The sequence below is a fragment of the Andrena cerasifolii genome, chromosome 5 (assembly GCF_050908995.1).
Source record: "Andrena cerasifolii isolate SP2316 chromosome 5, iyAndCera1_principal, whole genome shotgun sequence".
Taxonomy (NCBI): Eukaryota; Metazoa; Arthropoda; class Insecta; order Hymenoptera; family Andrenidae; genus Andrena; species Andrena cerasifolii.
Genome location: NC_135122.1, coordinates 12,082,934 through 12,098,274, shown reverse-complemented (window position 1 = coordinate 12,098,274; position 15,341 = coordinate 12,082,934). Strand labels below are relative to the sequence as shown.

Here is a 15,341-nt window from a genome sequence, read left to right as displayed (position 1 = left end):
ACGAATGAAAGGGAGAGACCCGTGGGCACGGGGCGCAGGAGGAAAAACAGGGGAAAAAAGCGAACCGGGCAGCGAAGCGGCGACTGCAGCTGCGAAACTTCTCGAATCTTTTCTGCTGTCGAGTGGTCATTGTTACGTACGTGCAACAATGCCTGCTGTTCTTTCACCCTCGATTTACCGGGCTTGCTCCACCACCCCCGAAAAGAAAATACCTGAGATCCAATGGCGCAACGAGTTTTGAGAAAGAGAATACAGATCCTGGCTTGCCGATCGCGCAGAGTATCGAGGAACTAGCGGCGGTCCTTTGGTTTTCTCAGCGGAGAAATTCGCTGCAACGGTCGCTTCGAGCGGCTCCGTTTTTTTTTTGGGGGGGTGCAAAAAATATCTCTGCTTGTCGAAAGAGACACTGAAAACTGATAAAACGCACGTGCACGATACAGCTGCGGCGTTTCCGCGTGAAAGGAAATCGTAAAACGCGGACCACGCCAAAGGGAGATTACTCGATTCAGTTATAAAAAAAAAGGACTACTGACGTTATGAAAAAAATAGATGTCCGAGTATTGATGAGCGCATATCAGCGACACGTAACTCGTTAGATCGTTATCGAGATTTTTAAGGGTGAAAAACGTAGCACCGCTACCTATTTGCTTTTCGAAAGCTTTTCCGAAGGGTTGCGTGGTCGATACGCAATTAAAGTGCTCGTTAGCCTCGTGATTGTAACGGGTCAGCGTGAGACTATCGGTGTATCTCGCACGGGCAGGACGGTAGAGAGCTGGAAACAATGGGGGGACAATTTATTGCTAGCATAAGTTAGCCGGGGAATTAAAGCAATTATCTATCCATGAATCGAGGGTGCATCGTTCATTTTTTGCCGCGCTTCGAGCGCTATGCAGTTACGTCGCAAATTCCTCGGCAGAAAAATCATTTCTATGGGTAAGGCTGTTAGCACGTGTGTCCTTACGATTAATAGTTTTCCGGCGTCGCCTAATTATAACTTGGTCGTAAATTTCGCGCCGTCGCCTGCGAACAACGCGCAACAAGTCCCGCCGTGTCGTTGCAGTTGTGCAGCTGTAATTTTCGAAGTTGCCGCTCGTGTTCACACGCACCCGAGGGGTGGGTGGCGTATTCGAGATCCTGTTGCGACTTAATCGAAGCGACCCCGATTCTCTGCCGCCTTTAAGGAGCCTGCTGATTCATACGCAGAAAATAAAACGGCTCGTCGTCCACAGGTGGCTTATCGTCGCCCGTGTATCCTGGAATAATGTCGGTGCACGCCACTCGACACCGTTCTCACGTTCTTCTATATTTACCGGTCCCTGGTGGAGACGTTAATGCTGTACACACAGTTTCGCTCGTGAACGAAGGTGGGTATAACGGTGACGGTACCGCTGGATCCTTAATGAAATTAGCAAAGTTAAAGCGCTTCGATGTACCCCTGCCTTTTAAGTGTTTATCGCGCTGGCCGAGGATGTGGTCATTGGAGCCTGGTGGGTTAAGAGCTACGATTCGGGGATTATTGGAACCTCAGCTGGTTGCTTCTATTCTAGGTACTAGAATTCAGTGGGACTGGTGTATCGACTTCTACGATACAGCTCGAGGGTTGTCGTATATCCCAGCTTTTACAGCTCGAGTGATATCGGTCCCTCAGATTCCAGAAGCCGATTTCTATCGGTCTCTCAACTTTCTGCAATTTCAGGATCATCAGTTTGAACTTTGACCATTACCGTTACAAGTTTCAGCCACCACTATGCCATCAGAGCCCTTGATATATATTTCATTTATCAGTCCTTGAATGTAGAACGCGAATTTATTCGTTAGCCGGGAACTGGGTCGAAGAAGTGATTCCTCTTAATCATGTGCAGGAATTCTCAGCGCCTGTAGGTTCGTTTCCAACCGTGGATCGCGTAAATCACGGTCAAATAGGGCTGAGAGTCGTCGAGCTCGAAAACTCGCGGCGATAGGCCGCTTTGAACGGTGTAACGCTCGTTCGCCAGTGAGTGATTGGCAACGAGTGGAGCAGATCGAGAAGATCGATCTGACGGCTAATCGATCGGCGCGATGAACCGAATCGTAGCACGAGGACGAAGGAAAAAGGGGAAGAAGAACTCGGCGGGGGGAGAAGAGAAATGGACACGGTTCTAATAACGCCAGGCCGAGTAGATGAATAGATGCGAGTAGAGCGGAGGCGTGGATCGGTGCTATCGTACGCTCGAATCGGGAACCAATTTGAAAGCAATACCGCGCTCATCGTTCTGCCTTATCTGATCGCCGGCTCCAAACAAAACGTTCTTGGATTTGGCTCAGATCGCTCGACGAAAGCCTGATGACTTAAGCGCCTTAACACCTCTTGGTATTTAAGTCGATTCTAGAGCTCCAACTATCCTGATGGGATTTCTACGTTGTACATAGTTACATACCACTCGCCTAGCATTTTATTCACTTTAGTCCTGTGTACGATTCGACTGCCGGTGCACATGGAAATAACTAAATGCATGCCCACACTCATAAAATTGAATAATTTCCTCGCGTGACCACCGAGATTTCCATTGGCAGGCTAAGTAATGGTTTTACGTAACGATATTCGTACCGTGGCATCTGAGCTTCTCTAAATTCAATAACCCACGTGATAAGGTAGAAGAGGGTGGGCAATTCTCCCAAAATTATGAACTCGTATATTCCCCCGAGAGCAATCGTCGAGTAAAATCAAATTCTATTATGGGGACGCCCACCGTGCGCGTGCGATGCATCTTCCCGGCCCACCCTGTTGCGCGGGAAAAGTGACAAAAGGGCAGGTTATAAATTCCACCGCTTTTCTTTGCCCTCTGTCCGTCCTCGGGAAGAGAGAAAGAGCCGGACTACAATACCACGCCCTCCATTTTCTTCCCCGAAAATGGTAAAAGACCCAGCCCCGCGCCCACGCGGGGCGAGCACCCGCGCCCGAGGGGCTCTAATAAATTTCTAATCCAAGTGGTGGGACGCCTGGTCAACGACCACTGGGAGGGAACGCTGGTGAACACCGTGAAGGACAACGAAACCGACCGACCCCGTGCCCCATCGATTCCACCGGACAACCGCCTAATTGGCCAGCAAGATTTCTCTCGATTCTCACGGCATCCTTCAAAAAAACCGCCGAAATTTACGGCCAGACCACCGACGGCAACGTACCCCGTAGCTGGAGAAATTTACGACGCCCGACGGCGCGTGGAATCGATCTTTAAACGGTCCCAGAATTGAATTTCGACTTTGAATCGGTAATTACGGACGGTCGAGATGTGGCTTGCCCTCTGTCGGGGCTTCGACTACTACGTAGGAAAGTCGCGAGGCTGAAGTTTTACAAAAATAATCGAAGGATGTTACTATGACTCAATCGATGTGTGAATGGATCGGTATGACCTCGCCCTGGGTGGTTTGTTGCGCTGTCTTGATTCTCGACTCCCGAGGACCTCGCACGAATACTTTGTACGCGTATCCATGATAGGCGAGAGGTCAGAAACGGAGTAGCAATCAGGAGGAAGGAGGACTGGATTCCATAGAGCGATCGATCACATTAACGGAGCCCTCGGAATTGACTTCCGATTACCACGGAGGAAATAATTCCACACCAGGGTGCTCCACTTAAATTCGTCGGCGTTCCATTTTCGAGGTTAACCCGATGGTGCAGGCAGCTCCATTATAACCTATCATTAGCGGATCTGGTCTGCGCGGCCTCCTCGATAAACCCACCCTTCCTGCCCACCCCCCCGCGCACCCTTGGGCCGCTCGTCCATTTTTTCCTCGCCCTCGTACCTCCACCCACGCTCGACCTCCTTGGGATAATTCAATTTACGTGGTGCCAGCGTGATTAAACGGGACGCTTTCCTTCGAGGCTCCTCCACCCCCGGCACCACCACGTCCGTGCACGCAGGGTGCAGGGTGGTCGGGGAGGAAGGGACGCGTGAGCAACGTCGCGGGGAAATAACGGGCTGGCAGGTTGAAGCGATGAAAAATGCAGGTGAACGTGCGAAACGACGGAGGACGACGCGGGAGGGATAGAGCGAAGGAGATGGTGAGACGTGAAAGTGAAAAGAAAGATGGGGATTCCTCCTCTGGAGGGACGTGACAGTGTACGGAGCTGAGAAGACGCGAGGATGAGGGAAAGTGGTGTGGAAGAAGGAGGAATGAAGACGAGAACGAAGGGAAGGAAGTACGAAAGAGACAGAAAAGAAGAAGACTATCTTGGTGTAAAAACAATTTACCCAGGACCTATTTTATTTCACCCTTCCCTCTGCTTCGTCGGTCCACTTTACCCGAAGTACATCGTCGAGGAATGCGGCGACGATTCGTCCATAACGAGGAAGATCTCGCCGGGGACGAGACAAAAGTTCGAAGAACACGGGTCTGGTCCTTATCGCGTCGGATCGTTCGTTTCGACGAACCAGATAAGCCGATTCTATCGGCAACAGGCCAAAGCCCCGGGTCTTTTGTCTTCCACGCCGCGGCACCCTGTTAAATTTATCGCGGGCCCTTGGACACTTCCGTTCCGCGTTGAAATTTCCTGCACACCCTTCTCTCCGCGGGAATCCATTTTTGGGGATCGTTACCCTCGTTCCACGACGGTTGCTGTGTGAAATCCACAAGCTCTCCTCGACCACGGCGCGTTGCGTCCGCGAGCGGAGAAACTTCCGCGTCGGAAGCTAATGAAAACCGATACGCCCGGAATATCATAAATTAAGCCGGTTTTTCTTATCCACGGCACGTCTTCTTTTCAATCTCACCGAGCCACCCCACGCGCTCGCCGACGGCTTTTCCTTCCGACTGCTGCTTGATTCCGCATCCCCTTGAATAAAGATGCCTATCTCGACGGAATTCTCCTTGCCGCGTAGACCGCGTCCTATCCGCCATGCAAAATTCGTCTAGATAACCGAAGGGAACGAGAGGAGAACGGCCGCCTTTTATTCCGTCGCGTCGTTGCAAATACAGTCCACGAGTTTTTACGCCCTTCCCTCCCGTCGGATCTTTCACTTACGCGAGGGGGCGAGGGGAGCATAAAGCAGTGCTCGCAGATATTTAAATCCGCAAACGAATGGAGGACATCCAGTACACATGGGGGATAATCCTGTACCCTGTGAGTCAAGTAAATCGAAATTTGATTCTGAGATTTTCCACTCCACACTCCACTCGCTGCTATTTTTTTTCCCTTAAAAGTACCTATAATACAAGCAGTATTACTCATAATCACAGTGTGAGCATTCGTTTTTCTTTTGAGGTCAAGTAGATCTTGATTATCGCTTGGAACCAAGTCCACGTGTGCACTTCGAGCTAAGGAACAGAAAAAACTCTAGACTAAACTTTTCGTTCTGCAAGATAGCACTCTCGAGATTAGTTTTCTCAGGCTTCTTATGCTTGAAATCGTGTAAAGAGGTACTTAATAGAATCTAACACAGATGAACGTGAATATAATTGAGCTTGTCCTTAATACACGGAATTGAATTGCCCTGATTGACGTTCGAGATTCTCCTGCCAGAAATAATATTTGTCTCCAAAGATAATGGACATATTTTCGGATGGCGCCGAGCGCGTGTTAGACCGCGTCCGATCGATCTGGGAAAATCCAGCCGCAAGAATGCCGGGGAAGTTTGACAGCGAATAGACAGCGTTTGGCCCCGATGTATTATTCAGGGAGAACGGGCACGATTGGCTGGAAAATTCACGGGCCACCTTAATTGGCGTAGTCTGAAGGGAGATCGGGGAAAACGCAGAGATAACTGGGATCGAATGCCTTGGACGGGCTTGACTCGCGTTTTCACGACACCGGGAAATAACGATTTACACTTGACACGGTACTGGGGGTTATGAAACACCAGCAATAATAACAATAGGAGTAAAATATAAATAGAAAATAGAACGGATCAAAAGATTCGCGACATAATTGAGGACTTTGCAGCAAGAGGGATGGAGCTGCATCTTTGCCAATTTCGAGTATATTAGAAAGAACTGTTTATGAAATTATAGCTTTGGCTTAACATTAAAAAGAGAACACTAATTGAAAAATATATATTTTCACACAATACCTAAGTCGTAGTTATTGAGTCGATAAGTTTTTATTTATATTTTCGGCGAAACAATGTTCTATAGGTAACAAAAGTATTGGAATTAATATTAATATTTCTATTTCTATTTATTTGCAATACATCGCTGATTTGTTATCGGATTTGCGTCAGACGTGCACCAAACGATGTAGAGTTTTTTTTTACGGTTTTACGAGGAGCTGCACTCCTCTTGGTGCAAGGTCCTCGATTGTGCATTCAAGATCCAGGTCTCTACTGATTTCTTTACTAATACCTATTAGGTATAGGTGAACATGAGATGTGTAATCTAGAGAACAGATTACATACGATTTCCTTTAGAATTTGAAAACGAACAAGACCCTCGTGCTTGGAAGACGAAGAGAGATCGCGCTGGCTACGAGGCTGGCTGGAGTGTTCGGGACGGTCCAATCTTGTTTTATGGAGGGATAGGGAACGGTAGGTGTTTAGGTTTATAGATGACGGGCGGATAGGTGAGCGAGTTTAACCCCATTTAAGCGGGAGAAAAACACCTTCTGGCCGTGGGAGGTCCAGAGAGATTTTATCGCGTAACTATTGGGCGGTTACGGTGCACGAACATCGACAGAGTTTAGCATACAGACGCCTGACTCCTATTTGGTACAGGCCGCGTATCTGGCCATCGTGATGCCCGAGTAAACGGGCTTGCCTTCTTTATGGCTCATCGCGCAGGAATGAGGGAAATTCGCGTGGGTAAATTATTTTCCTCAACTTTCTGCTTATTAAAGAATTTCTTTCGCAGAAATTCCATATTAAGGAAAGGACACCTTCTCCGTAATCTGACTAATTTTCATTTTAATTTAGACGAGGGGAACTATAAAAGAATCATAACGTAACCAGAGATTAACTTTTGCTAACAATATCTTATTGACAGCGAATAGAATGAAGCATTAAAGGAAATAATAAACATTCTGCTTCCCTTCGCGTCTCCTATTGATTTCGCGATCTCGGTACTTCTTGAAAGGATTTCCTCTGTATTATTCACAGGATAATAAGAAATTTCACGATCGACGGCATGGCGACCGCCAGTTTTCTCAGGATCGTTGAATAATAAACCGGCCAAAGGTATCCAAGTGCTTCGCGATTCTCGAAGGCGTCGACATCGTCGACGCTCGTCCTTTTAAGAGAACAATCTTCTTGGCGAAAGTCTATCCTCCGACCCCGAAAGCCCTGCAACGAGGTAACAATTTCGACGGCAGTTTCCGCGTCGTCGACGGACTTCCGTTGACTTTAAAACTTGGGCGAACTCGGAGGACGGCGATCTCCTTCATCGCCGTCGCGTAACTAATTACCGACGATCTCGTTGGATACGAATCCCATCGCTATGGTCGTGTTTCGTTTTCTCCTCGAAAACCCATCGATTACATCCTGTAATAATACAGACACAAACACTGCCGCATTGTCCAAGCTTTCTCCTCTCAAGCTGTCCCAATTCCGTTTGCGCAATCAGGCTTGAATTGCTGCGGTTACCTCGAGGAACCGTGTTGTTTATTTCGCAGACAACACTGCGATTAACAATGTCACTAATTTCGTAGGCTAATTTCGTCCCCATTTAACTGGCAACAGACCTTCATCCCCTATTGGGACCTGACGAGGTAACGACCCCGATCAATGCCGCCCCAAAATCGATCGGAGCTCGAAGGGGGCCCTTAAGTAGCTCTCGTAGCCATTTATTACCATCCTCGCGCGCTTTTATGCAATCACGCGTGCCAGCACAGCGCCGAAGGTGCTCCACCACCAATGCCAGCCGCGCGATGCATTAAATCAATCCCTCCGGGGAAGGAGAATCCATCGCCAGAAGTCGAGGAACCGTTTTTCATTTCAACGGCTGTGTTTGATTCCCGCGGCCGTGCTAAAAACCTTCATCGCCACGAGAGCTCGTAGCGAGACACCCTCGTGTAGGGGGTGCATCATTCAGGACGATGTAGAACGATCAAGAGTGCCTCTTGCCTGCGCGAGTGAATATTGGTCGAATTCATCGCGTGTGCAATCGTGACGATCGTTTCATTGCCGTGCGGCACGGTTTCCGCACGCGAGAGGAATCGTTTTGAGCCGTGTGAATCCTTGTTTTCAATGGGAATCGCGGGGAGTGAAAGCGTCAGAGGTGAGCTCGGTAATACAGGAAACATTAAGTACCTATGTCAGTGAAGGAAACGCCATCGAGACGTAGAAACAGCAATGAGAAACTGTAGCCTCGAATCGTTTAAGGTGCGATGTTCCCTTGATAAATCCACAGCGACGGTTACGACCACCGTTTGGCTACCCCTAGTACGCGATCATAAATAAAGAAGTTATCTTAAGCGATACGACGTGTACATCGCGTTCGGTGCATTGTCCGGGGGCATCCCAGGAGGAAGATTAGGTCGCTCCTCGAGGAGGATCTAATCTGTTTACACGACGCGCCTTTTAGCGGAGGCGCTTCTTCACACATTCCTGGGTCATCGCCCAGCGCCGGGCCTCGATATTAATTCCCCCAGGCGGGAAAATTAATTTTATTCACACCGGCCCGCAAAGTAGCGTCCCGTGTTCTCGGCGAGCTTCACTCTTTCGTCCACGGACTTTATCGGGAAACGGTGCAAACACACGAAACCAAGCTTTGATGCTCGTACGGGCTACGTAATCGAATATCAATTTCTCTCCGACGATAAGGCGGCTTCCTCGATCCACGAGATAAATGGTGGGCGTGCTCGTTCCTCAACACTGAGAAATGATTCCTCTGTCCGTGGAGCGTTTACGGTCGCGATGATCCGTGACGCATCGTGAATTCATTTCTCCACTCGCCTTAACGTAGATCACAAGATTTCCCAGGGAAATTCTTTTTCGGGGGATCACGGTTTTCTTCCTGGAGGGGGAGATGTTCGAGAGTTTTCTCGTGGAACCGAGGAGGGAGGTTCCGTGTCAGCTGTTTTGGAGTCTGCGGAGAGGTTGACAAGGGAGGAGAAGAGCAGGGACATTTGGTCACCGCGAATTTAATTCTGCCAATAACGAGGATGGTTGGCGTCGTGTTTTCTGGGCCAACTAATAAGAGCTACCCAGTTTATCTTCGTTGGCGAGAAATTGAATTACACACCACTCGGATTATCCATCACAATTATCCCAGCACGTTCTTCCCCACTCGGGACTAGGAAAACAAAGGCAACAGAGGTTCGCTGGAGGAGGAATTTGCATAATATCCCAAACAAGCGTTCCTCAACATTACCGAAACAGGTACATAAGTACGTACACCATCTTCGGAACGAAATTTCCATCGAAGACGCTCATCCCGAAGCCCCTCAAGCTTCAAGTGAAAGATCACATGCGCCTTTCAAGGTTTCAAGGGAAAACACTAAAACCTACGAAGGACTCCACCTTGCAAAATAACCCAAACACCATATGGATTGCAGACAATCTGTCCAGGCAACCGAAATCAGTGTCCTATCGCAGCAGCACTTTTAATTCCCCTGGCACAGGGGTCACCGAGTCCCCCTGTCGATTCCGCCGCGATTCAAGCCGTGTGTCGAGGCGGGACTGAGTTAATTACCAGAATTAATGTGGACCGACCGGCGTTAATCCAGGCACGGCACGCGAGCCAATCAAGGGAAGGGCGGCAGATAAGAATTAAACGGTATCGAACAGACGGTCTCGTTAGTCGCGTCGTGTCGAACATAAATTTCCAGTTAAGCCGGTCCGTGCGAAGCGTGTTCGCGCCTGTGCGCCGTGGAATCCGTATCCGGCAGGCATCCCTCGCCCACCGCGTATTACCGCGTATTTCAATCGAAATCTGGGTTATTCATCGATATTATTGTCCACCCGGGCGTACGTACGCGTGACGCGCATACGCCGTGCTTTTGTATCGCCTGCCACGGGTTATACCTACGTTCGTTTCTGTCCACTTTTACATTCTGCTTTTTCGAATGATATCCAATCCCGTGGCTTCTCGCCACAATGAGTATATGGACGCCTTACATTGGCGGTCACCGTGAACAGGGACACGAGGTATCGTTTCACCGAAACACCCTCGTCCACAGTGCCTCCACTCTACTTTTCCAATCAGCATTATCAGCAAGTCGCGAATTCGGAGCAAATCGTATTGTAGAAACACGTCTCCATTCTGGTATGATGGTGTACAGATGAAGGACGCGGCCTTTGCGACGGAATACTTACATAGCTGTGTTTGTAAGTAGCTTCAAATTGTAGCTACTACGTGGACACGGTCCGATCTAAATAGCTATTCCGCCGCTCTGGGCAAAAATGATTTTTTCCGCCCTTTACCTATACTTAATTATAAGCAAATATTTTAAAATTAAATTTTTCACCGTGTGTGAAATTATTGGTAGGTATTTGTTGAATAACAAAAACCTTTTGTTGTATAAAAAGTTGAATATTCATAAAAAAAACAGTAACAGAATGAAATGTATAGGTAGGTGGTAGGTACCTGTTCTTTAATTCACAAAAAAATATAACTCATATAAAATGTTTTAAAAAATCACTAAAAACCAAAGTAAACATTTTTCAACTTCAAAGAATCTTTTAACTAGCATGGGTGATTTAAAAACATTTTATATGTTTGATTCTAAATTCAAGCACGTTTCACCTATTTTTTACCGCTTTTTCAAAGAGTTTTACTTTTCAATTGGATTTTATTTATTTTAATTTTCTCTTTCTACCAATTTTCCCGCTCTGGGCAGTTATCCTGCTTGCGGCTCCCTAGATCGGGCCCTGTATATAGATGATACTATCCTGGCTGGAATATTTCGTTGAATGGTCGAATAAGAAAGCGCGTGGTTATTTGCCTGTTTACTTCGGGTTGCCCTTGCTTCTGAGTTTGCGAATGCTAAGTAAATGTGATCGAATTATGGATACGTGTATGGTTCTTGTCCTACGTGTAATTACTCCATGTTTTCCCGTGGACCTCGGCGACAAAGAGTACTTAGTCGCGATTAAACGATACAGAGGGTATTACCAGCAAGATAATAACGGTGATCAGCTAATCGATCGGGGCTACGATCACTATAATTTTCTCCTTTCTCAAAGGCACGCTGCAGAGGCACGCCGGCGAACGCCCTAGGTGGTCGATTGGCTGATCATAATGATCGCAGTGTACTAGAGGATGAATAATGACTTTCCAGTTTCAATGGGAAGTCCCGCCATGTATTACCACTTGATGAATTTCGATGGAATTATAATACCGAATATTTTCAAACCTCCTCGTTTGATCTTTCTTTGATCATCGCCCGTACGTTTCCGATTAAATATCAACGATTCTTACGAAACCTTAACCTTAATTACGATCCCATTGAATGATAATTCATACCTATTGAACTTGGTGTATGGGAGAAGCTGTGCTGAATGAAGCTACAGTCCCTACTTGACCTCTTCCCACCTCTCTTAAATTATTCATTCGTGTAAATACTTCGATAGATATAGCCAGATTTCTATGTTCGAAAATACATTTCCTACAATTTAACAGACATTAAGGAGTCTCCCTACTTTAACCCTCAAATTGTATTAATTGAAAACTTTATGCCTATATTTGTACATATTTAGGGAACATTTACAAGAAAAAATAATTAAAAAAACGGTACCTAAAAATTTAAACGCGTTATTCTCAAACCGATGTTTTTTCGAATTGGTTAGCATGATATCTCAAAAACCAATCACTCGATTTACTTCAAACTTGGTATATATCTTCGGTAGATGCCCATTCTCGTTGTTACTAAAACTAAGTCGGTTTTTTGCAAAATTAGACTTTTGCAACTTAAAAAACCGGCGAATTTTTTACAGAAATCGATGCCTGTTTTTTCCTTTTCAGTATTTCTCATTTAATCTAGTTCAGACGATAACCACGCTCATACAGATTACACAAATTTCTAAATCTTCTATTTCAGACAGCTACAATGGCTGATTTGATGCTAACAATGCGCTCTATTTGAAGCACTATAACTCCGGATATAACCACTATTTTTGCGTACAATTTTTTTCTCCATATTCTCTAAAGATTGACAAATAAAGCCACAAAGCTGGAAGTAAATATATTTCATGGCTTTGTTTTAAAAAATTCCCAAAGTTCGCATTATTTTTCGTCCGTCAAGGTAGGGAGACCCCTTAAGTAACACTTTTACGAGCATCGTTGCCTCGACGAACATTCATATGCGTTCATAAAAGTTAAAAAGCGTGAACGGTGCATGATTCCGTCGATGTCGAGCAGCAAATCGCGGCGGGAGCTAATAAGAAGCCTGTAAACACGACGTCATGATCGTAAAGTCCATAAGCCGCGGGTACCTTCGCCTCGCCTATACTAATCCCAAACCGTACGAGTTCATTTTCTGGGACGCCCCAAGGCGTCTATCGTTAACGTTTAATTACAGGGCGGACCGGGCGTCTAAATTTATCGCTAATAACACGCGGCAGACGTTAGGTCTCATCTTGTACGTCGAAACGACGCGACGTTCACTCCTGCAAACACGTTCCCCTTGTCAGAAGTGAAACAGCAAACGCGCAGCTTCATCGATCACTATACGAATTCCCTTCCATTTACTACCCGCCCAACTTTGTCTCTCGAAACGTAGGAATTTTGGCGCGCTCATAGGTCCAAGCCTCTCAGCTTCCTTAAAAACACTCACCCGCGATCCAGCTGCCGGAAAAACGGCACACCGACGGCTCAACGATCGATCACGCGACAATGAAACGGAACGTGGACCAGCGCGGCCCTCCAGGTTGTACCGTCGAAATAAAAGAGGGTCGGCGCCGCTTCTGGAGAACGGAGACCCAAGCCGCAATTTAATTGTAGCCGCGCTTCCGCTCGAAAACGGATATCCACTTTCTGGCGTTACCGTGGCAAGGGTGGAACTTTTATAACAAGCCCGCTTTCCCAGCGCACGTACAACCCCCGTTCCGGAGAATTTCGAGGCTCCACCGTGAGGTGGCGAGCCGCCGACCTCGGGGATCCATATTTCACCCACGCTTTTCGGCTTACACGCTGTCGCCGGTGTATAATGCATTTTTGTCGAAACAATCGACCGCCAGCCAGCCCTTGGCGCGTCTAAAACGTGGTTTCGCTCGCTTTTCACTCCGGAGCGAAACGATTGTGCTTGCTCGTTGGCTAATTAACAGTCTCGCGAACGTTGATGGTACCGGGACCTCTTAGTTTGTAAAAGTTGGAAACGGTTGACCGGTACGGTGTCACTTCACGGAAGACGTGGGGGCGTTGACGTTGTCGCGATACTTGTTTCACGGTTGCATCCCCTAATTCCACTAATTCGGAATCTACACGGTGCTAAGCTGGCTTCCTTGAATTCTTTCAGATATGCCTGCTGGGCCTCGTCGTGACCGACAACAGCACCATCGGCGACTCGAGCATCGAGGACACGTCAGAAGTGATCAACACCGACAACAATCTTGATGCAGACTCGGGGGATCAGGTAGGATCATTCGTTTCTTAATAAAGCTGATTAAACGAAGGTGGAGATAAAACAATTCGGAGATGAAAAGTTTCTCGCACGCATTCACCCCGCGATGTTTCACCCGCCACCGCGGGCCACCCCCCTCGTACCTGTGGATTGCTGAAGGAATAAGGGCTGCAGGGAAAATAAACACCTTTATTCGTGCCAGCCAGCCGGAAATGGGTCGCAGAAACCGTTACACCCAGGCTGAACCCGGCTAAAGCTCTCTATGCTAGCATTTCATTCTTTCTCTTTTCCCTTGCTCTCTGCCCCTTGACAGGCGGAACACGGTGCACGCCCGTGTAAGGTCTTTTACGCCTCGCGAGGCCTCCTCGTTGGCCTTTCGCGCTCTGTTTAGCCGGGGCAGTTCGTCAACCGGGGCTTCCGGCGTCTTGCTCGGTCCCCGACGCGGCTCGACTGTGCAATCTCAAGATGACATTACGGACGCACTCTTGCGCCCCCTTTTTTTCCGGGATGCAGCCGCGAAACGACGCGGAAACGGGGTCCGCGTGCTTTTGCACGCGACTTCCAGTCGGTGGACGTTCACCTCTGCGCGTCGCTCGCCACCCCTCGCGCCCTCTGCGTCAGGGGTTGGCTGGTTTGCATAATTTCGCCTTAAATCAGCCCTCCCATATTTTATCGCTTCTGACCCGTTTCTGTTCCCTTCGTGCGTCGGGTTAATTGTATTCGTCGCTCTTTACTTCCGCTCCTCTTCGTCCCTCGAGCGACTCGCCAGTTATTTCTACTCGTACAATCGCGTTAAGCGTTGTTACAGCTCACCGGCACTGTCATGTAACGGTAGTTCCCTCCCGCCGTGGTGTTTCTTTGATCACGCGAGTAATTTCTGTTCTTGCTGCGGATGGCTGGATGCGGTTCCCACCCTCGTAATCGCGGATCGCGATCCCCACGACGTTTTGCGCCCACCCGTCGGCGTCTTTTTGCGACGCTCGGGGGGGTAGGCTGCCCCATCCTCCCTAACACGAGGAGTTTCCACTCTCCTTGAGAGCTTCGAGAACCAGCGGACTAGGAAGCAGAGTGGCCTAGTTTTATTTCGTGGCAAGCCGAGACACGAGTGCACCGCGACGCAGCCCCGCAGTCGATACACGTGTAACACTTCCTCATATTTCCTCCTGGACGCGGAACGCGTTTTGAATATCGCCCAGAACTCGCTGGATCGATCGCCCACCTTCGCTTTTACCGTTCCATCAGTCTGTCCAGCGTACTGCTTGGATCTGTACAGCTAGCTTTCGAGTTTCCTGCAATTGTCTCGCAATCCCTACGATGTCTGCGTGCATCGATTGATTCAGGACACTGTGTACATGTAGAAAACAAGGTGGGGTGAAACCCAGCGGTGGATATAAGGAAAAAGGCCCAAGTGGCAAACATTCTGTGGCACCCTGTGTAGATAATAGAATTGAGGACCTTGCAGCAAGAGGGTTGCAGCTCCATCTTTACTAATTTCGAATAAATTAGAAAAAACTAATTATATGAAAAGGGGACGCTAATTGAAAAATACATATTTTTACAGAATAAGTAGTAGTTATTGAGTTGATAAGTTTCTATTTCTATTTTTGACGAATTTTTCAAATCCGGAGCTGCCCAAAACAAAAATATTGCACAGAACAGTAATGGGCGTTCAGGTTCAAGATTTGCAATAAATCGCTCATTTGTTATCGGGTTTTCATCAACCGTGCACTAAACGATGTAAATTTTTTTGCGTATATTACACGTCATAACTGAAAAACTGTCAAAAATGGAGTTGCACCCTTCTTGCTGCTAGGTCCCCAATTATATACAAATAAATTTACGCGCGTGTAGAATGAAAATTAATTGGGAA

The 15,341-nt window shown here is 47.6% G+C and overlaps 1 protein-coding gene across 3 annotated transcripts in view; it reads left to right on the top strand.

Annotated features, from left to right (window-relative positions):
- Positions 1-15,341, top strand: part of Nolo (ADAMTS-like no long nerve cord) — a 176,191-nt gene that overhangs the window by 77,538 nt on the left and 83,312 nt on the right. For all 3 annotated transcript variants that reach the window (XM_076812419.1, XM_076812420.1, XM_076812418.1), the window contains exon 2: positions 13,367-13,483. In XM_076812419.1, coding sequence (XP_076668534.1) covers positions 13,367-13,483 — 117 coding nt within the window. The remainder of the gene's footprint in view (positions 1-13,366; positions 13,484-15,341) is intronic.